We start from the raw sequence: 22,847 nt of genomic DNA, 5'->3' as shown, positions 1-22,847 counted from the left end.
TCTAAATTAGCTTTAGATAAAGCTATTATGCTGCGCTAACTAGCAATTAAGCAAAGGAGATGTTTTGGTGAATCGTTTTCTCTTGACAGGAATTCATCAAGGCATTTAAAATAAAGCTTGTCCAGAACTACAGGAGGAATGAATTCCATTCAAACGCACTCAAAGTTCACTTTGATCAGTTGTTTATGCTAAATTGCTCTGAGGGAGGAAGAGCATCGTTCTGGGAATTACTGCACCTTCACTTTTGGCTGCGTCTCCACATCTGTGCCGAACACTGCTTTGCTTGCATTATTACCCGCCCAGTATTTATGTAATGCAAGCATAAGTGATATGTGAAATCTATACCGTCAAGATCTATTCGATATCCCTCCTTCATTGTCTCATAAAGTAGAGGAAGCACTTTGCTATATTGACGGAGCAGAGGATATTGACATGGCATTTTGGTGGCATTATGAAGCCAGTTTAATATCACCTCATTGTGTTGTGACTGAATCAAATCATGCATCATCTTTGGCACCAGGTGCAGCACTAAGTGGCTCGAGTGGGCCGGTGCACCAAGTTTATGAAGGTTAGCCGAGTATAAAAATGAATATGGCCAAATGGAACCGGGCTGCATTATTACATCTTGGATTGTTTCGATTGTCCATTGAGATTATTAACTTTTTAATACCTGCAACATTGTTTTCTTTCTTTTTACAAGTTTTTTCGATTGCAGGAAAGAAACTTTAAAATAGAGGGTGCATGTGAAAAGTTTTTTTAATAAATGTTTTAATCTTTATTTCTTTATTTTGTGCACTTGTTGTGTTTTATGTTTTTGTATGCATTTTGTGGATGGCAGACACCTGTAAGTATAATGTTATACTGACTGGTGTTGTTTAAAAATCAAGATACATCTGTGTAATGCTCCACAGTTCAACAGTGTCCCAAACTATATCTGCTATAATGACCTTAACGTTGAATCTGCATTTCTCCCAAGGAAAAGAAACCTTTCTCCAAACATTATAATCTTCATTAGGGGAGGATTGTTTGCTGGACTGTTGCATTAGACTACATTAGTTTGAGTGAGTCCCTTTGCCGCTGTGCAAACCTGATCGTCTTTGATTGTTTTCCCTCAACCACTAGCTTCATTTCGAGCATTGGAGGCATCCTGCCCATGTTCCTGGTGCTGGCCTTCATGTACTCCGTGTGCATGTGCATCAAAAGCCTGGTGCTGGAGAAGGAGCTGCGGCTCAAGGAGGTGCTGCGGGTCGTTGGCATTCAGAACGGCGCCCTCTGGTTCTCAAGGTTCACAGAGAACATTGTTCTGCTCGCAGTTCCCAGCTTGCTCATAAGTCTCATGGTTAAGGTCAGTAGAAAAGAGTCGCAGGATGGAAAGCATCAGAACACAAAGCATCAACATGAGAAGATATCGTATGCTTGTATGCAAATGTTAAATTATTATTTTTGTTTTCAGCCGCATTATATGGCGCAGAAAACCAGGAAATACTCAATCAAAATAATTACCTCTGACATAATTTCGACTGAGTATTGTTAAGGGTTCAATTTATATAATTTTACGTATAAAACAAATAAAATAAAAGACAGTTGAAACTCAAAAGTATCACGAAAAGGAAAAATCAGCATATGACCAAATGCGGGTCTTGAGTTTGTGACTGTGAGTCATTCAGGTCATTCAGAAGTGTTCATGCTTTGTGTGTTGATGTTTTCCCCACTGTTGATCATAACCGGATAACGATCGCCCAATCAAATCATCATCCCTGATTTTATAAATCAACCCTCCTGAGCGAATTAATTGAGCATGCGACCAATTAAGTCAAATTAAAATCACAAGCAGTAATTTTATCTTTTTTTTTTCATGTAATTGCATCACCTCTTCCTCTGTGTTGCCCCGTACGTCAGGGAGTCGTATGTAATGGCATTTGGAAAAAAATTACATTCAGCAACTGGAACATTACGTGAAGTTATCTCATATTCACCGAGGGGCCAGAGTGTGTGGATTGAAATACCTGTTACAGTCCTGAAGTGTTTTTTTAAACACTCACTGCTTTTATAAGTTAGGAACAGTGTATTGTAAGGTCAGTGTTGGGAAGGATACTTTCAAAACGTATTCCGTTACAGAATACAGAATACATGCCCAAAAATGTAATCTGTAACGTATTCCATTACATTAACTAATCTGAGTAACGTATTCTGAATACTTGGAATACTTCCGGTTTGTATTGCATTTTTTTAAGTGTATGATTGCGGCGTTGTTATAGTCAGTGGAGCAGCAGCAGTTTAAACTCTCTCTCCGCCGATGCGGCGGGCGAGCTGGATGTCCGGCTCCCATCCACTCCCACCTCTGTGCCGGTCCCAACGGAGGCTGAAGTGCAGCGCCACAGCAAGGCTGCCTCGCGTCGTGCAGCGATCGTTTCGGCGTCGAGTCTATTTTTGTTTGCGCTTGACGCGACCGTATCGCTCCAGGAAACACACTGAAAAATGATTTTAAACGATATTGATGACATATTTTATATGATATAAATGATAAAGTATGCATCCCATAGTTTAAATTCCCCTTCTGTTGTCCTGGAGTTTTAATTTTACCAATATTACCAATCACATTATTACATGCCCCCCTCTGCCCCTCCATACACACAAGCAGTCATAAAGATAAAAAGAGAGGGGGGGGGCCTCCCCATTGGCTTGAGTGGAGAATACGTAATTTACCCTCGACACCCGACATTGAACGGAGCAAACAGCGGAGAAGTTCTTGAAGATGGATGACATTAAATTGGGACGCTGTTGCAGTTAATGTTGGAGCAACAAGTGAACATATGCTTTTATACAACTGGGTCAACGGGTGATATTATTAGAGCTGCCCGGCGCTTCAGCGTCCGGTGTGAACCCGGCGTGCCTCGCTGGCCTCCTGCAGAGCCATGACAGCGGAGCTCTGGAAGCGCAGGTCGGTCTTCTCTCACCAGGTGCTGGAAGGGCAGCTTGCGAATCAGCAGCTCCGTAGATTTCTGGTAGCGACGGAACTCTCTCAGAGCCTCGGTCCCGGGCCTGTAACGGTCCCGAGCGGGTAGCGGTGAGGCTCCTTCACGCCGCCGGGGGCCCGGGCGCTCTTACGGCAGCCCTGGTCTCCAGCTGCTTCCTGGGGGCTTTGCCTCCGGTGGATTTACGAGAGAGTGAATAAACTCGAGAAGTACCGTCATGTAATCCACTGATTTCAACTATGTAACTGTATTCTGAATACCATCTATTTAATTTGTAACTGTAACGGAATACAGTTACTCATAATTTGTATTCTAAATACGTAACGCCGTTACATGTATTCCGTTGCTCCCCAACACTGTGTAAGGTAACCACTGGGTTCTGGAAGTAAATTACAAACAATAAGAGTGTATTACGATTTATGTTCCAGCAGATTTACATTTTAGAGATATACAATGTACACAGGTTCCAAAATAAGACTGAACAGAGACGGGGTCACCAAGGTTATGATGTGAAAATCATTGTGTGTACAATCACCTAATGGACTCCATGAATCACTGGGGACAAAACGCACAATACAATGTTACAAGTACTAATAATGTAAGTGAGCGTATTAGCATATTTTCTTATTTACGTGATATCTGTAATTAAGCTGTTGATATATTGATGCTTGTTTTGGATCTAGTGGGATATAACGTTCTTGTTTATCTCTTGTCTCGATCTCCTGCTCATGACATCAGTCACAATCACACCCTCACCTTTAGATGAAGCACGTCCTTGAAAGACTCCTTGTTCTGTGGGCGTTGCTAATGAAGCCCCATTAAAAAAAACAAAACAAGGATGGTTCATTGAGATTCAACCTAATCAATTCTCGCAGTTTAATTTGAAAATGTGGCTGGTAAATAAAATCTGATATTTGAACAGCTGGGTGAAATGTAATTTCCCATCAGCCTAATGTGTTTGCGAGCCATCAACAATTTGTAAACATTAATAACAATGAATTGAGTTAGCGCCATGCCTTGGAGGAGCGACTGCGAGCACAATGAGCATCCGAATCACAGGCCCGTTCAAAATGATAATTTCACAGCCCTTTTCAGCACATTAATAATCATAATAGCAAATCAAATGCTAATTATCACAAGGCTGTATCTGGATTAGGTGTGACAAACAACCAGTTTTGTCATCTGCACCTGAGTCCTCTGTCGACTTACACATGTTTCCTCTTCCATTATGGAGAAGCTAATGCATTTATTATGTGGCAGCCAGGCTGATATGTTTGCACCGTTCACACACTTGGCTCCGTCTCAATTCCCCAGGAATCTAGGTGTTTGACAAGATCTTCTTCATATTTAACAAAAAAAACCCCCGAACAAACAGATCAGCGATGATCAATGCCCGTCACATGGGCCGCGGTCCTCTCCCAAACAGAACGTCCTTGTTTTGACAACGTGAAAACACCTCCCAAATGTTTTGTCATATTAGCTGTCGTCATTAAAATTTGATTAATCTGTTGTGCAACACAACACTGGGAGAATAATGCAAACGACAGTGGGAGAGACCACCTTCAGAGTCGGGAGACAGCTATTGACATGTCATTAATCATATCTTCACACAGGAACAACAAATAAGTAAAATGACACAAGGCTGAGATGGAAAGGGGCTGTGGTAGAACACAGCATGTACATTCACTCTCAAACTGTATTCAAGTACCACTTTTAAAGTACTGTATCTTAACCTCAGTGCTACTATTTATGCGTCTTTACCACATGTCAGAGTTGATTATATTCATTTAGGTTTTATTTGTTACTCAGCCCAATTGGCCGCCTCAGCTACTTGTCACTTTTCAGCTCGGCTTAGATTTGATACATAAAACGTACAATGTGAAGTGGGTTATATTGTCATAAAGCAAACTGCAAACTAGAATCGACTCTAATAGACCAACTGCAATTTCCACTTCAGTTTCCACTTCTACCTCAAAATGCTATTTTCGTTTTAATGCCCCAGTAACAACGAAATAATACAATTCTATACCTCCGTATCTCTGAGGGGACATATTCTTACTGCATGATTAGCACTTCTAAATATGAAGTGATAACTCCGCTCTCAAATTCGTTTTGGGATTTACATGTGATGATGTGTTTTAACAGCTATTTATTTTGATAGGAACATGGATTGGATCGAATGATTTTATTAAAGGAGTCACTTGTTGAGATGAACCTGCAAAGAAACATCACTAATGCAGTTTGCAGCTCAACAGAGCATTTTAGCCTCTTTCAGCTCATTGTTTTGATTTTCTGACCACACTCTCACTGTTTGGGTTCGATCCCATCGGCCCCAGGAGCAGCAGAATGGTTCTTTTCAACTAAGAAGAAACCCTGATGGAAGCGTTGTCGTCCCAGCACATTTACTTCCACTTGAGTAGTGGAAACCAAAGCAAACTTTAAAAAGGAGAGAGGGGAAGCTGGACTTCGATTTACCAGCCGGCCCCAGATCCAACTCCAAATGAAAGCTTCTATTAGTAAAATGTTCCCTTATCATGTATAAAAGTTGATAAGATGCCTGCGTGTGTGTCTGGAGCTTGTTTCTGCAAATGGGGTCATTGTCTTATCTGGCCCGGCTCCCCTCCGTCCTCCATCCTCCAGGTTCCTCCGCTCCCTGGCCAGCTCGCTCCCCTTATACATGACGATAGCCTGGATCTACTCGGTGGCCATGATCGTTAAGAGTATCGTCGGCGAGAAAGAGGCGCGGCTCAAGGAGACCGTGAGGATCATGGGCCTGAGGAGTTCCATCTATTGGCTGAGCTGGGCAGTGTCCAGTGTGATTCTGCTGGCCATCAGCTGCGTCCTCCTTGCCATTATACTGAAGGTGATTTTAACCTGATTGAACAGTGATTCAAGGAGACCCGGCACTAGTTTTGGAGAGTTTTCGCAATTGTAGCTTCAACGAGGCTTTTGCTAAAAGTCAAAGTTTTCAATCTGAAGTAAAATAGATGATTTTACCTGATACTAACTTTCAGTGATGAACATTCATACAGGGTCCACTTTTCTTTAATCATAATTGCATCCATCATCCCAAAAGTTGGATGGAGTCACAGGTTGCTCTCCAAAATTAGAGAAGGGTCCTCTTTCAAACAGGCAGAGTAAAAGAGTGAGATATTTAATTTAAATTGTATTATTGAAAATCAGACCATAAAGAGTAACCTTTTACTCTGCCTTAAAAATATCAGCCATTAGAATCAAACTTTCTGAATCCTTCTGCTCGCTTTTTATTCAATCATTGTTTTCTATGTGTGTTTTTATCAATGAATATGGATGCTCGCATTTCTTTCTCTCCTCCATCTCTCACGTGTTTCTCCTGCCACAGTACGGGAAAGTGCTGCAGTACAGCGACCCCTCGCTGATCTTCGTCTTCCTGCTGGTGTTCTGTATGTCCACCATCACTCAGTGCTTCTTCATCAGCGTCTTCTTCTCTAAAGCCAACTTAGCGGCGGCGTGCGGCGGCCTCATCTACTTTGTCCTCTACCTGCCGCACCTCTTCTGCTACGCCTGGAGGGACGTCATGGGTTTCGGGGCCAAGGTCGGCGTGGTAAGTCCGTCTCCGGCGCTGACACGTTTCTCTTTTTCCTTTTTAATATCTAATATCCTGCTGTTATCATACATGAGGGCTGGCTGAGGTCTGAGTTATATTCCGAGGTTATGTTTTCTCCACCGTTAATCACACTTTGGCAATCATTCGACATTTGTTCCTGGTCCTGTCCCGGTTGTTATGAAGGGAAGTGAATTCACCGAGTCATTAATATCCGTCATAGATTTGCCTTTATCGTCCCCTGATAAATAATGTGTGAAGTGGGTGCCTCCAAGATGGATCGAGGGTCCGGTGAAATTTGAATTGCAACAGGAGAGCCTGCGGAATTGTTTTAAAATATTCATGCTGTCACATGCTCTGGCATATTTTGGCACTAGCTTGAAGAAGCTAGTTTTATAACTGGACAAATGACAGAAACATGAAAGATTTTATTTACATAAAAGAAGAGACTAGACAGACGCACACTAAGGAAATGGGGGATTCTCTGCTTTCCTCCAAGGGATAAAGATAAATAGTGCACCATTGCTCAACTTTCAGCGTAGCCTTTCTCCGTGACCTTTACGGCGGCGCAGGTATCATTTGTCCTCAAGCTGTCCTCTCTGCAGACAAAGACACCACATTTTAGAAAACTTCCCTGCCGTGTGTATACGATTGCATCCTCCCAGAATTTAAATCAGGTCATGTTTTATCCTTTATTTTGTCTCCACAGTACAGTGTAAGGTTTGTGTGGGCAGGAACAAAAAAAACAATCTCATGCTTTCTTAGTTGTCAAATTAAAAAACGTAGTCGTGTGCATCGTACAGAAGTCACTTTGTAAACGTTTCCTTTGCATACATACCTGGTGAAACTTCTCGCTCCATTGCCTTTCACAGACTGCATGCAGGTTAGGAAGGTGCTTTACATGAAAGACTCTGCAAACCTTATGTAATCCCTACATACAAAGTGCCAGGTTCTCCCCGGCACTGAGATTTCTCTCCCCTGCTCCCACTAGATGGATGGTCCTCTAACCCTCTAATTAGCATGAGCAATGTTCCTCTGACCAAACCACTATCCAGTTCATCCCCACACTTTATCAGAGATGTGTGTGTGCAGGGGTCTCTCTCTCTCTCTCTCTCTCTCTCTCTCTCTCTCTCTCTCTCTCTCTCTCTCTCTCTCTCTCTCTCTCTCTCTCTCTCTCTCTCTCTCTCTCTCTCTCTCTCCCCCTCCCTCGCTCAGATGAAGCCACTTCGTGCCGAGGAATACAAATTATTCCCCACGCCGTCCTTGATAATGAAGTCTTTAATCGGAGCAGAATTTTCAAAAGATCACCTAAATTTATATGAACAGTTTTTGATTGCGGCCCGCTGCCAAAGGAGAGCTCCGGGCAGCGTATCAGAGGGGCCGCCATTAGACAGGGCCCAGTCACAATCCAACTTCCCATCTCCTGCTACTTCCTCATCTCTTTGAGCTCGAGCTTTTAAACAGGGTAGAAACAAGAGAGAGTTCTTTAATGTGCTGGAAAAACCAGAAATATTCAATTAATTTCAGCCCTGGAAACGTCACGGGTAGCAAATCATGATTCCTGCAAAATAATGTAAAACCTATCCGATTTTAGTTAAAACATTTATGCTTTTGCAGCATCTGGGAAGTGATTTACACATTCAAATTTGTTTAGACTTAATGTGTCTTACTGCAATTTAAATATAGGGCTGCAACTAACTGTTGTTTTTGAGATTGTTCAAAAACAACCATACAGGATAAAATAGGAGGAGAGAGGATTAATTTGCATCAAACTTCCTCTGTCCACTAATTACAAATAACCAATGTATCGCTCTAGCTCCCCCTTTCTTTTTCAGAATCCACTTAATTCCGAGAAATACTGCTCAAACACGTAGGAACAGACTATCATGTTTTTTAAAAGGAAACTTCCTCAGACAGAAACACATTAGTTTCCGATCCCTGTCCTTCGTTCTCACCCTTGTTGTCGAAAAGCTCCTTGAGAATGATTTCTTGGAAACCTTGATTACTCCTTCTCCTAACAACAGTCTTTGTCTGCTGCCAGCTGAGCAGTGGCTGTACCTGCAGTGTTGACGTGGCGCTCGATGGAGGAGGTTTGTCCGCCTCCCAACTCGTGCCCTTTTCTGAAACGCTAACGGAGCGGCTCCTGTCTGTCTCTCCGCCCTCCGTACCGAGCTCAAGCATGGGTTCCCACCAGCCCTGCTGTCGCCTCTCGTCTTCTGATGACCTGTTGATTGCCTGGCAGTAGACTGGCACTGGAGGGCGACCCAGGAAGTTGCCTGCGGTGCTAGTTGCCAGGCTCGAGGTTCATCGTCTCTTAAAAAGCTTTTCAGACCCTCTCCCCTGTGACGCAGCAGCGGGTTGACGGTATCCACGGCAATTCGTCTCTGACGCTTCAGCAAGTGCTTCTGCCGGAGCGAAAATGCTGTGAGCAAATGAGGCATGGTGGAAACAGCTGGCAGCCGGCACGGCGATGCAGAGGGATAGGCCGCGGCAGATGATGTCTCACGGGGGGGCAACACATCGTTCGCGGATTCCTACTTTATGAAAATCTTAATTTTGCAGCACAAACATTTAGTCTCCATCTTTGTTTTCATCATGATGTAAAGTCCTCAGAGATGTTAGCGCCGCAATTAAACCCGATGTCATCTGTGGAGATGTCGTTCTCCTGTCTGCTGCAATAGTTCACTGATCAGCTGTGTTGGAGATGTAACCACAGTGATCCTCTACATGTAATAAACAAAGGTCGTCACCATGCAATTAAAAGCCTGGATCTCAGTAGACCGTATATCTTCGCCAATTAAGGTCAAAGACTAAAATCTATTCATTTTCTTCCTGAGAAATAACAAATGCTGTATCGTGCAGATTCAAGGAAAGTGGAAAAACCCTTTTACCCAGATCCACATCAAAATTTGATTCTTTCTTTTCATTTCATAGTCCCCCACTTATTTCTTGGCCAGCACCAGATGCCAGGCAAACAGCAACGCTTAGAACAAAGAGAGTTTTTGGTCTTTAAACGATTTTAAACGTCTTTTTCATTCCCAGAGTTTATTGTCATGTGTGGCCTTCGGCTTCGGCTGTGAGAACTTCGCCAAGTACGAGGAGCAAGGCATCGGTATTCAGTGGAGCAACATGAACACGAGTCCAGAAGAGGGGGAACGCTACACGTTCCTACTGTCCATCATCATGATGCTCACTGACTCCCTCATATACTGGATCCTCACCTGGTACATCGAGAACGTCTTTCCAGGTACTCATTTGCTCAACTTCCTCATTCTGAATTGGATGATGCCACAATTACAGATGTGCTGCTGCATTTTTTCCTGTTCCTACACGTACAGTAGCCAACTGCTGCCATTCTAATGCTTTTCTCATCTACTCTAATCAAAAGAGGACAGGAGCTGTGTCAGGAGGAAACCTACACTGTGAAATACCATATTCCTTCCAGCCAAACCATTGTTGAAATGTTAATCATGTTCTCCACGCTCGTTTCACAGGCCAATATGGAATCCCCAAGCCGTGGTACTTCCCTTTCACTGCGTCTTACTGGTGTGGCAGAGCCTCAGTGGCCCGTGTTGACACCGGTAATTTGAAGGACTACAGCCTAAATAATGGTAAACACTCATAGAACTTTCAATCGTTCGCCTGTGGTGTGTGATTCGGGAACAGGAATGCATTAATTTTCCTTTCACAGCTTCATTAAACATTACCAAGCAGGATTTTGTTATTAGTTTGTATTTCTCCATGTATTTTAATTTTGCTCAGCGTTAATAATACATGAATACAACTTAATGAACTGCTTTTCTGTTAATTTATCTGCTCATATCTGTGTTTCTCCTAAAGAATATCTGGAGAAACCGCCGCCCGACATGAAGGCCGGGGTCTCAGTCCGCAATCTTGTCAAAATCTACAAGACGGGAAAGAAGCTGGCCGTAGACGGACTGACCGTGGACTTCTACGAGAACCAGATCACATCTTTCCTCGGCCACAACGGAGCGGGAAAAACCACCACAATGTGAGTCGCATTATCTGTTTGGCCCGTGCTCTGCCACTGGGCTCGGCGTTCATGTAATTTCACCGGGTGCGACTAATCTAAGTTGTACACAATGCTGACCGTGCGGCGGCTACATTAATTCAATGGTCACCGCTCTCAGAAGAGTGACTTCTTCTGAGGGGAACATTTATCACACGGCGTCAGCAGCTGCGTTGATAGCGGGAGTTATCTAATTGCTGTTTAAAAAAATTGTGGAAAGGTTGGTTGGGGTTTTAGGATGACGGCAAATAAATGAAACGCAGTGGCCCAGAAAGAACGAGCGAGAGAAAGCGAAAGAGGAAGAGAGAGAGCAAGTGATGCAAGACTAAGGGCTGAAGGGAAGGCGTCCGCTCTGAGCCTCTGTAACGGAACATAACGGAGCACAATAACAGAAAGGGACACAGGGAGGACTGTCACACACTGACACTCTGTGTGAATGCATTTCTACAGCGATACCAGAGCATCTTATCCATCTGTGACATTCACTGATACACAGAACTCTCCAAACCTAGTGCTATTTGCTCAGTTGCAGTCTTTTTTGAAGGGATTAGGTATTTTTCTGCTCAGGCTCTTCAGTAAATAACAAATTATGAATGACCTGATACAAGTTAATGGAAAGGATGTTGACAATCAATCCTCCAATTTATTGGATAAAGTGCTGTGTTAGACAGCTGGTTCAATTTCTCTACTTTATGAAAATGTAATTATGATTATGTTATTGTAGTGTTGGGGAAATTGGACAAGAAATCTATTGACTTATATTTTTAAATGAAGCTGAGAATAAATGTAGTTCACCGTCATCTCCTACCATATTTTCATCATTATTGCAGATGTTACTTATTCCAAAGGAATAATCCAAAACACAAATTGGAGATTTTGTTCTGTTTCTATAGGTCACTCATGATGGATTTACCATTATTCATTCACCATTTGCAGCATAACATTAATACAACTTAAATATATTACCTCATCCTTTAAACATGGTTTGCATCAGATAGATTTTCATCAGACCTCTCCCAGGATCCCACGCTGCTTCATGACCTCAGCAAGGTCTTTAGTCATCGTGTTAATTGAGAGACCCCCGAGTTTCCCATTGTGCGTTTTATCACCGCGTCTCAGTTTGTAATCAGGATATTGTGTCTTTTATTTCTCTGCAGGTCAATTCTGACAGGACTGTTCCCGCCCACGTCAGGCACCGCTCTCATCAACGGATACGACATCCTCACCGACATGGACAGGATCAGGAAGTATTTGGGAATGTGCCCGCAGCACAACGTCTTATTCAATGAGTGAGTGAATTAAGTCTATGTGCCCAGCCGGCCATTAGTGTAATCATGCTTTTGCCTCTGGTTTATTAAAAGAGGAGAAGAAAGGGTAGGGAAAAAAATCATTAAAGAGCAATTTGATCACATGTGTAACTGGGGCTCGGTCTCAGCTTATTTTCCACATCAACACATCATTATCCTTTTGCCTTTTTTTTTATGATAAAAAATAAAATGTCCACTAAATCTCCCCTTAATAGCGTCATTCCCAGCGACAGCAGTGTTTTAGAGACACCTTACGAGTCCCCTCTTTTCTCTCCTTGCACAAACTGACTCCTGCAACTTGACACAAGTCCTACATCATCATTATGGCTCAGCACCTGCAAATTACTTTCATTAATATTAATCCCAGACAGTCAAAGCACCTATATTAAATAGAGTTCAAATATTCATACAAACACTGAGGTAGACATTACAGCGTATTACTTCGGCTCACAAAAAAGTGCAGTGGATCATCTGGCAAAGTGCTTCCAACGTGACGCTGTGGATAATTCAAACGGCTGCATATGAAGGAGTGGCGCCGGCTGCCCTCCGCGGTCGACCCCGGCCTCCTCACACGTCAATCAAACCGTATTATGTTCACCTTTTCCCCAGGCTGACGGTGGAGGAGCACATCTACTTCTACGCTCGGCTGAAAGGACTCAGCCGCGACGAGGTGAAAATGGAGATGGACCAGATGATTAAAGACGTTGGTTTACCGCACAAGAGGAAGGAGCTCGCCAAGAACCTGTCGGGTGCGTCCGCGTGTTTCTTGACGTCTTTTTGAATCCCTGCAACTCAGAAGCTCTGAATGAAATTATGCGGAGATGTAAATTGTGTTTTTTGACGTCTGTATCAGTCTGTGTGCTCGTTGCATTCTTTCCCCCCCGGGACGATACATCATCTGTAAATTATCTTTTCTATTCAGGATAAAGCTGCTCTGTTATAAACGCTCCTCTGCCGGCACATGCACGAGCAGCAGCCTCTGCAAACACATGCAATGTGCCTGTCTGTTTCAGGCTGTAATTCATTGTCTAGTAGGGGGGGGGGGCATGAGCAAGTCCTGCTTGATGAATTGTCCCCAGTCATGGATTGCTTGTGAGCAAAATCACTGAAATATGACTTTCAAGGTTGATCTATGTTGACATTTCCACTACATTAACACCACGTCGGATGCATTTTGAAGAGCTCACTATGAGTGGATGGGATCTAACCTTAGTCAAGTGTGTCTACTTCTCAGCCTGCACGCAAAAACACAATGAGACAGTACATCTCGACGCATTTATTCCAAAGTCAACTTCCAGTAGTGTGTCTGTAGTGCAGTGCCGGATCTACACATGTCTTTTTCTTAGTAATCATTCATTAATAGAGTAAAGACAGAGTGCAGGGCTACGTTCATAGAACTCTAAACCTGCATGACCACTGCTGCACAAACAGCATTGACACATCAGATCAGTGAAGCTCCACTCAGTACACAGAAGCCTGAACTGGAGAAGCAGTTGTTGTGAACACACTGTTGTCATGTCCCTCTTTATCCCAATGTACGTACTATTGAACGTATCACGTTTCCAAATCGCGTCAACTATTCAACCCTGCATTTATCTGGCTCTTAGCAATACAAATGCCAAGTGTGAATGGTTCTCGAAGATATGTGAGCCACAGGCAGACGGAGATTCCTGATATTGTTCGATAGATAAAAGCACATTTTCAAGACACAATATATCACAATGTGGATCGTTGTGTGTTCCAGGCGGCATGCAGAGGAAGCTCTCCGTGGCCATAGCGTTTGTCGGAGGCTCGAAAATCGTCATCTTGGACGAACCGACGGCGGGGGTGGACCCCTACGCCCGCAGGGGCATCTGGGAACTGCTGCTAAAATACAAGCAAGGTAAGAGATCAGTGGTAAGAGCCAAGGCTGCACCAAAGGCTTTGAAGTCCACTTATGTTTGCAGGATTGACTGCGATGCACGGTGCACGTTTGACCCGTGTAAGACAACCAGAAACTTTCCCAAACTTTTAACTGACAACTCGAACGTGTCCAGTATGAGAGCTGTTGCAATGAATTTCCTTCACCTTGCTCTCCTTAGATGTGGCTGGAGAGAAATTGTAATTTGTACTGGAACAGATTGAATTGCAAGTGAAGACAAGTGAATCCACGAAGCTTTAATTGACGCCGCTATTTAACACAGGCCCTAATTGTGTGCCGTATCGGCCGGCTTGTCACTCCCTGGCCTTCTATACACTTTGTGGTCGCTGGCGGCTGAAAGCAGGACGTGGACGTTATAGTAACGCGTTCTCCCAGCAGATGTCTAAATGTTTAATGTGCATTGAGTGACATTTCCACCCTCACTGTGTCATTAGCTCCTCTCCCTCTAATCAAGTCCTTTCACTCCAATTTCGAAGCCGGGAGATAACTCTGTTATAATGAGAACACCCACATTCCGGCTGCCTGACTCAGCCACGTTTTGTGCCGCTCCTCTCGCATTTGCACCACAGCGTTACCGAGGTTTATCATTAGGCATGAAAGGACACAGACATTTGTATTTGTATGAAAGAGCCGGAGGCCGAAATTGGACTTGGTGTTGTGTTGTTGTGGTTCTTTATAGATAATTAACAGTGCGGTTTTTTATTTTGTTTTATTTTACAGGGACAGGCTGACCAAATTAATGTAAGTCGGCGCTGTATTTATTGAATTCTGTCGAGGCTTACTTGGTTGCTGACAGTTGAAACTCTTGTTTGAATATTTTATTGGTTTAAAGGAACGTGAAAATACCAAACATTTGATTTCTCCTTGTAAGGAAGGAGTGGCGGCATGTTTGGATTTAATTAATTCTCCGATTTTTCCATCAAGGTGACTTTTAATGTCTCTTTTATCATATGTCGTTAGTAGGAGATGAAGATTTAAATGTGAAAATGTTTAATTTTTAATCATTTTTCCATTACTGAAAGTTGATTACTATAAAATTACCAGACTTCATTTGCCAGAAATTGTCACAGAAAGATGATGTTTTTTTTAATAGATTTGATACATTCTGCCTCAACCTTTTAACTTTCCTGATAACTTCAGCAATGTATCTTGTGTAGCTGTCATGACATCGTATTTTAAGACTGTATATATCTATAGATACACATGTACACACACACACATGCCCACAGCCCAATATGTTTTGATTGCGTAGCTAATGAAATCTGTTATTTCCTGGAAATTCTCCTACCGACTCACTAACTTTCTCATTTCAACAGCTTGTATCCGCAGCCATCTAATCACTGAGAGTAAAAACATTAACGTGTCTCGAGTTGGTTATTTGGATTTAATCAGTAGTAATGTTGTTAAATTACATTAAACCGCTCATCTAAATATGCAATAAACACTATATTATAGCTGTCTATTATGGCGTGGAGAATCTCAAACCCCACCGTGGAAACAGACATAATGAATGTTGTGTTTAGGCTCAAATTGAATCTGTCACATGAAGGCAGGTGATCCACTTTGTGAGAAACAAGGGTTGCAAAGAAAATGTGGGAAATATTACAAGTGGAAAAGTGAAAGTTAATTAAACATTCAATTTGATCTTGAAATGAAATCCATTTAGAAATTCCTGTCAAGAGGCAGAATAATTTTCACTCCTCCAAGACGTACCTTGAAAGCAAATTTACTGAATATTCAAGTTGGATAGTTGTATCAACTCCCATTTACTGTAAACTCTGATTACAGTTACATCAGTTTTTTTGTTTCTCTGGTGGTTTCTCTTGAATAATGGAAATAGCAGACATTATGCATTTTTATTCTAGGAATACAGATTAATGTAAAGTAGCAGAAAAGTCATATATATATATTCTGAAATGGGCATAAATGTATAAAAATGTTATGCTCATATGTTAAAATCTGACCTTGTCAATGAAATATGATGGAGGCGAAGTGAAGTAGCTGCAATATCACTGCTGTAGTATTCATATGTTATATTCATCATATATCATTTAAAGCAAAACTCATATCGAAGAAATATTCTGTGAAAGCAATGTAACCTTCAACAAATACTTGCAGATTTTAAATTTCATTCCATAGACATTATGTTAATGCTTGTGCCCAAGATCATTCACTCTCCCATGCTGACGATAAAGGAATGATCGAGGAATATAAATTAGATCTTGAGCAAAAAGATAAAACTAATGCTCTCTACTTTATTTGGTTATTTTCCTCTGTGCTGGTAATTGGTCGGTGATCAACAATGTCGGCTGCTGGAGAATTTAAGGTTAGGCGTATTGAATGACCACGTTTAAATTTAAACAACAAACTACCCCACCAGATATATTAGGGACATGCGTCAATATAGGTGTAAACATATCGTTCTTTATCCTCATGATAATTCAAATATTCTTTATAGGGAGAAGAAGGAGTAGAGGGCGACTGAGACGTGATGCCCTCTTCCTGTCATGTCACAAGTGCAATGCATTATGGTCTATATTGCTCGGTTGGTGACAATGAGTGCACGAGAGAGGGTATTTAAAATATTCACTTAACATTCGGACACCTCTACAAAATAGCGAACCCACTGTAAAGTGACTGGTGAATGATTTTAAGGTTTTCTTACTGAGAACGTTTTGTAAAACTCTCAAAATCTGACATTTAACATGCATTCCCATCAGTTTTTTTATTAATTTATTATATTGGTTTGCCTTTAATCAAAACTACCGGCTCATCTGTTTCTTTTATCTCGCGGACAGGCCATTTCAATTAACTGAAAAAATGTATTGATTTGGATTGATTGCCACAAAACGGCAGTTGATACAGTTTAGTCCGGTAATTCATCTTCCTGCCAATGTGCATAATATCTGTCCGGCCTCACTCAACTGCTGTGAAATCAATTTCCATCAGCGTGATTTAGAGGGAAGGAGGCAAACAGAACAGCGACCAGATTCCCAGCCCTCGCTTCTCCTGTACTTTTTGCGAGCGCTTCCAATTTACCTGAACACACCCGGCTCCATTTGATATATCACTTTGTGCTGTAATGCGCCACAACGCCCTATAAATCAGAAAACCTTTGTGGACCGTCTGCAGTCCAAGCACATTTATTTTGCTCCCGACTCGCGGACGACGCAGTGTGTTTTTATTTTTGTATTTTCTTTATCCTCGTAAAAAAACACAAAACATCCCTATAGGAAAAATCATCTGTGAGTTTGAGCAACACACACAAAAATGAGCTGCCTCAGTCAAACTAAACCTCCAGCAATCTCCCCAGCTCCCCCACCCCCCCCACTCCCCTTCATAAGCATTTGCTTTTCTTCCCTCCATATGCTAAATTGACTGGGCTGTGGGCATTCACTCAGCTCGGGCATTTTGTTGAGCCCGTGTATGGATCCAGACTTGCTTGGCGTAGCATAAGGCAGCAATACTTAACTGAGGACGGATGGATTTAGCGGCTCAGCTGGTGACGGGGCACAAAAAGAGAGCAGGGCATGGGCGGCGCGGGAGGGAGGGAGAGAAAGAGAGAGAGCTGAATTAGTTGACCAAGCAAAATGGCTGCACCGGGCTGCAGTCAGTGACCTCTGAGCGTGTCCTTGTCCCGGGGATAACACCACCTGTGAAGACACATACATTTGTCCAGCTAGGTGCAAAAAAAAGCATATAAATAAATAAAAAGATGCCACGCTCAGCAGAGGACTTATGCAACAAACACTGACACAGAAGGGGCGAGAACTGCATCCAGTCAGATAATTACCGAGCGTGTATCTCCTCATCATGTTTGGAGATTAATACGCTTGATGTGGCGAATCTGCTGTGATCTGCTGCTCGCTGTTCAAAATAACACCTCAGCGACATCCGGGGTCGGCAGCGAGCTGCTGGGCTCTGTGAGGCGACACGTCTCCACACAGAGGAGAGGGATTTCTCCCCCGATAAGGTCACCAGATGAAAAGTTAAGGTATCGCTGAAGTTCATCCGGAGGTGAACATGAATAATCGTAATCAAAGCCGCTGCTTGTTTTGCGTCTGGAGCGAAGACAACAGAGGGTAATTTGCATGGATGAAGCCTCCAGCAGAAACACCAGAGCAGCTAAACTGACTCATTTGGCCTTGTTACTGTGGAAGAGCAGTCAGAGAAACATCTGACATCCAAGCAGGTCTCTTTTGTTAGTTTGTCACTAAATAAATATTCAGCTTAAGTGTGTTTCTGCTTTGATACATGACCGGATGAAAACACAACCTTTTTTCTGTCAGTAATCCTGAAATTATAAAATATGTTTTGCAGCATTTCCGTTGAAATTATGTGGAAAAATGTGGATTTAGTTGATTTCAATGTGGTTTCATAACGTCTGTTGGGCAGTGTTTGAGGTGTGAGGTCTACTTTGTGCCACTCTAAGGTTATTCTATTTCATTCCGTTTCCTGTTTTTAACTTGTAAGTAAGTTTTGAAAGGCTCTACACAAACACACTGCATTTTAATAATTATTAGTAGTAGTAGTATTTGTTTTAGTAATAGTATTAGTAGTAGTAGGAGGAGTAGTTGCACAGAGACGTGACCATGCTGTGACTTCATTACAGATTTGGTAATTTTTTGATTTCAGGGTATTTGATATAAAAATTTGAACATCTCCAAATAACCTTGCAGTGCTTCATGTTGGCTGGCCTTTGTCCTAATTTTTAATTTAGTCCCAGAATCACACCCACACTCTCCCCTGGAGTTTGTTTTGTTGCCATGTGGCCGTGAGGTGAAAAGTCACGACCATGCTGTGACCGATACTGGAGAGTGAAACCGGCTTGACTTGATCTGTGGCGTCTTATTCTTCGTCTTGTGTGCAGAGAGAGAGACGGTGGAGAAAAATAACTTTATCAATAAGCTTTCTATTCCTGCCTCTCCTCAGGTCGCACCATCATCCTGTCCACGCACCACATGGACGAGGCGGACATATTAGGGGACCGCATCGCCATCATCTCCCAGGGCAAGATGCGCTGCTGCGGCTCCTCGCTCTTCTTGAAGAAAAGCTTCGGCAGCGGCTACTACCTCACCCTGGTCCGAGACGGGACTGAGCAGATGACCGCTCAGCGTAATGGTATCTTCAAAACTCAGGCCGCAGAGGTAGGAACAGATGTGCGTGGATTCTGGGGCGATGATTGGATTCTAAATGTTCTTTTTACTGGAAACTGTCGTACACATTCACCATATGTCCTGTTTAGCAATTCAATGATATTGTGTCTTTTATTCTGTTATTGTCCACTTGGATTTTGATTGCATTATTCACCATGTGGACTGATTTACATTGGATTTTAAACAACAGCATGGATTAAGTCGGTAAATTTAGATTGTACATAATGTCGGTCCTGGGTACAGAACATCTCTCACTATTGTTTGCATTATTATAGAGTAGATATAGGTGTTTTCAAATGAGACACATGCCGGCACAACTAAAACCTGGAAACTTTTTTGCCTTTGTTAAAGAGGGTAAATATAGTTTTGACAAATTTAAGAAATAATTGTTGACACTGATTACCTATTTTCATTATTTGTGTCATAATCTTGCCTATTTTACAACAAGAGAATAACAGAAAACAAAAGTAATATTTTTGTTTTATATTTTGCATCTAAGCCATTGGGACACCAGAACCTATTCTATTTAAGCATTTTTTCATTAATAAATTAAAATTTAACAGTTTTTAAAAGGATTCTAATAAAATAAGTAATTTTCAACCTATATTTGTTGTTCTCAGTGACAGTGCTTCTGACTGTTGACAGACACAGCGTCCATGTGGTCTCATTATCGTAAGACGTTGCTGATTAGGACCCCGACCACACAATTACCCTCTGTTTTTCATCCCCATTAGAATAACTTCACATGAATCTGCTGTAATTGGGAGGGGATCATTCTTTTTGACTTCACGCATCAACAAAATAACTGGATCTGCAAACCTCTGTGACACAACACTAACCTCTCTCCAGTCTATTATTGAACATGGCTCCCTTTTACTTTCCTGAGTGCTCTCCTTCTCTCTTGCCACCCTCTCCCTATAATGATCTGTGTTTAGTCTCTCCCAGCATGAGAATTGGCAAACGCCTACGTGCTGGATGATACTAATTGTCGCCGGGGAGAGGGGGGGATTCTCGCTCTTGCACGCCAGTGGTGCCTCGCACACTTAGTTTTAATCAATAGGAGCAAATGAACAAGATGCACTGATGCCAGCAGGGCGAGAGCAATTACCATTAGTCTGCAGGCTCATTGAGGTGAGCGCAGTCATTTCTTTGATAAAAATAAACGTGCAAACAACTTCGTGGGGAAGGTGGAGAAGTGAGTCCTCCCCGGGGTTACAACTTTGTTATTCAGTGAAGTTTCAGTCAGCGTAAGGAAGGAAGGAAGTGAGACGTAGATTTCAGTTGCTATTATACTAAAAATTGTGGCTTCATGTTCTACTAAAGGGTGAAAAATGTACCTATTGTTTTTTTTTTTTTAAATATTTTTATTAGGAGGTAAGGCACAGTAGAACAGGAATCAATGTCAAATTTACATTGAGTATCACATAATCTCTGTACGACAATTAACAATAAATAGAGATATTGACACCATAAAAACACTGTGCATCACGATGGGTTAAGAGTAAGATATACAGTCTACCTCCTAGGATGTTTTTCTTAATTTATGGACCACATGAACGTGGTCATGCGAAAAATACATTACACAATTCAATGAAAATAATAATAATAATGACAAATAAATAACTGAAAATTCTATAAAGTAATAATGAAGGATTAAAGCTGCACAGTACAAATAAATGAAAAAAAAAAAAAAAAAAAAAGAATAAGTAAATGAATAAATAAAAAGGAAGAAGAAAGAGAGAAAAGAGAGAGACAGGGTAGGGGGTCCGTCAATCAGGGGGCAGGGAAAAATGCACATATTGTTGCCTGTGCACAGTTTTTTTACAGCAGTCAAATAGAAACTCCATCAATAATGTGAGTAATGAAATGCAGGTACTGTTTATCTTGGTCAGGAATGATAAAGCCTCTTCAATCCGTTTCTGATTAACAGGAGAAAGACTTCCCTTCGAGCAGCAGCCCCGATGACGGCATCGGCAGCCAGAGCTCGGGCAGCTTAGATCCCTCAGGTAAAAACTTTATCCCCGTTTCAGATTAGCGTTGTATATATTCATGCTACACGAACACAATTGGTACAACCGAGTTTTTAAATAAACGGTGTGAATATTTTATCCAAAACTAAAAAATGCTGTCTTTGTTATGTTAAACATAACACAGAGCAATGTAGGTTACACAGCTCCATGTCAGCCTTTTTGTAAAGGAGACATATTTAGCATTTTCAGTTTTCTTTGCTCTAGTAAAAAAGTCGATATAGTTAAAAAACCTAAAGAAAACATTCTCTTAAATCTCGTGGAACACCTTGTCAGTACTCCCACACTTGCTTCATACACCACGGCTGAAAAGAGGAGCTGCAGCAATCGACAGTTTAAAGAAATGGTTTCTCCAAAATTAGAGCATGTAAATCTTTTCAAGTAATAACACAAAATAAAACTATATTTCTTTTAAAGCCAACACAACCATACAACTTCTTAGAATAACCCGGTGCCAGTGCGCTTGAGGCCCATGAGCTCGCGGATCTTTTACCACCAAACCAACTGAAGTAGTAAAGCAGCTGCTGCCTTGAGATGCAGTTTCGATGTTCTCGTTACCAGCGGAGTGCACTTTAAAGTAAAGTGTTAAATGGGGAAGTGGGAGTTTTAGTGATGTGAGTGCAGGAAGAACTGGGAGACCTAATACGGTGTCATTTGAACATCACGTTTCAGATGATGGCGAAGGGAGGGTGATGTGCAGAGTTGTTTTTCAGGGGGAGGTCACATCAGGTCCTCCTGTTAGTCGAGTTTACTCCTCAGTTCTGCTGGTGGAACGTCCGTGTGAACTCTGAAGTGACAATTGTCCAGAGGCTTCCAGAGGTTATCCCTCAAATTCAGCTTGAGATTTCTTTATATTTAAAAGTAATGAAAAATATTTTATGCTAAAGTTAAAAAACAATTATTTTTGTCCTGTTTAAAATGCTGTATTTGAATTTTCTCTATTTTCCCATTTACTGTATTTATCATATACAGAAAATACAATTTGCATAACTCTACATATGTAAATGACTATTTGTCGAACATTTGCAATTTATCTCTACCAAGTCTCTTCCAACCTCAGTTGTAACAATCTTATTTTTTCAATATTAAAAGTACTTTTCCTTTTTCTGAGAGATGTTGGGTGAATTCACAATATTTAAGTCTCTTAAAGACAGTACGTGATAAAAATAATAAACTGCCTCCTTGAGTCTCACTCGACTCAGTATTTATCAGCTCCATCTCATTTGACACACTCTCATTCAATTGTAGAGTAGACACAAGTTCCTAACAGTGTTTATGTTTATATTTGTCTTTAAAAACTACAAATTAGAATTCAGCTTGTAAATAAGTTCCTCCCTGTGTCTAAAGTCCCTAAATGTAATATACCCACCTCGCTAGTCATCTGGTGCTGTCTGAACGTTCAATGAGAATTTCTTACTCCTATATAATAGACTCATTGATTCCCATAATATGTCATGAAAAGTAGTTTACAACCAACGGCCACTGACAGAGCAATATATACCAGCATGCATTGTGCTCGCACTGAACGAAGCAGAAATCTCCAAGATGAGGAGACTGTTGTGATGTGCAAACAGAATCGTGTCATGTCTGAATAAGAAGAAATGAATAAAAAGCCCTTGGACGTGATTCAATAGAAGCAGCGGCAGCAGAAAGAGCCTTGATTGTTGACACCGAATCTTTTTATTCAGGTTGGAAGATACATTCAGTTAAACATGAAGCGATCAATGCTGTGGTTTCACGTTCTAATTACCTGACAACAATGACATTTCTGTTTTTTTCTAATTTTTCCGATGAGACACAGTAACACACGCAGTTGAGAAGTGATCACAACAAACCCCAACTCGACCC

At 41.7% G+C, this 22,847-nt stretch overlaps 1 protein-coding gene across 2 annotated transcripts in view; it reads left to right on the top strand.

The window, feature by feature from the left end:
- LOC132996200 (phospholipid-transporting ATPase ABCA1-like) overlaps positions 1 to 22,847 on the top strand; it is a 142,448-nt gene that overhangs the window by 36,433 nt on the left and 83,168 nt on the right. For both annotated transcript variants that reach the window (XM_061066530.1, XM_061066529.1), the window contains exons 15-24: positions 1,123 to 1,345; positions 6,337 to 6,558; positions 9,601 to 9,805; positions 10,053 to 10,169; positions 10,399 to 10,570; positions 11,746 to 11,877; positions 12,505 to 12,644; positions 13,640 to 13,777; positions 18,749 to 18,963; positions 20,903 to 20,978. In XM_061066530.1, the coding sequence (XP_060922513.1) occupies positions 1,123 to 1,345; positions 6,337 to 6,558; positions 9,601 to 9,805; positions 10,053 to 10,169; positions 10,399 to 10,570; positions 11,746 to 11,877; positions 12,505 to 12,644; positions 13,640 to 13,777; positions 18,749 to 18,963; positions 20,903 to 20,978 (1,640 nt within the window). The remainder of the gene's footprint in view (positions 1 to 1,122; positions 1,346 to 6,336; positions 6,559 to 9,600; positions 9,806 to 10,052; positions 10,170 to 10,398; positions 10,571 to 11,745; positions 11,878 to 12,504; positions 12,645 to 13,639; positions 13,778 to 18,748; positions 18,964 to 20,902; positions 20,979 to 22,847) is intronic.

The sequence above is a fragment of the Limanda limanda genome, chromosome 22 (genome assembly GCF_963576545.1).
Source record: "Limanda limanda chromosome 22, fLimLim1.1, whole genome shotgun sequence".
NCBI classification, from domain to species: Eukaryota; Metazoa; Chordata; class Actinopteri; order Pleuronectiformes; family Pleuronectidae; genus Limanda; species Limanda limanda.
This window is presented reverse-complemented; position numbering and strand designations above follow the sequence as displayed.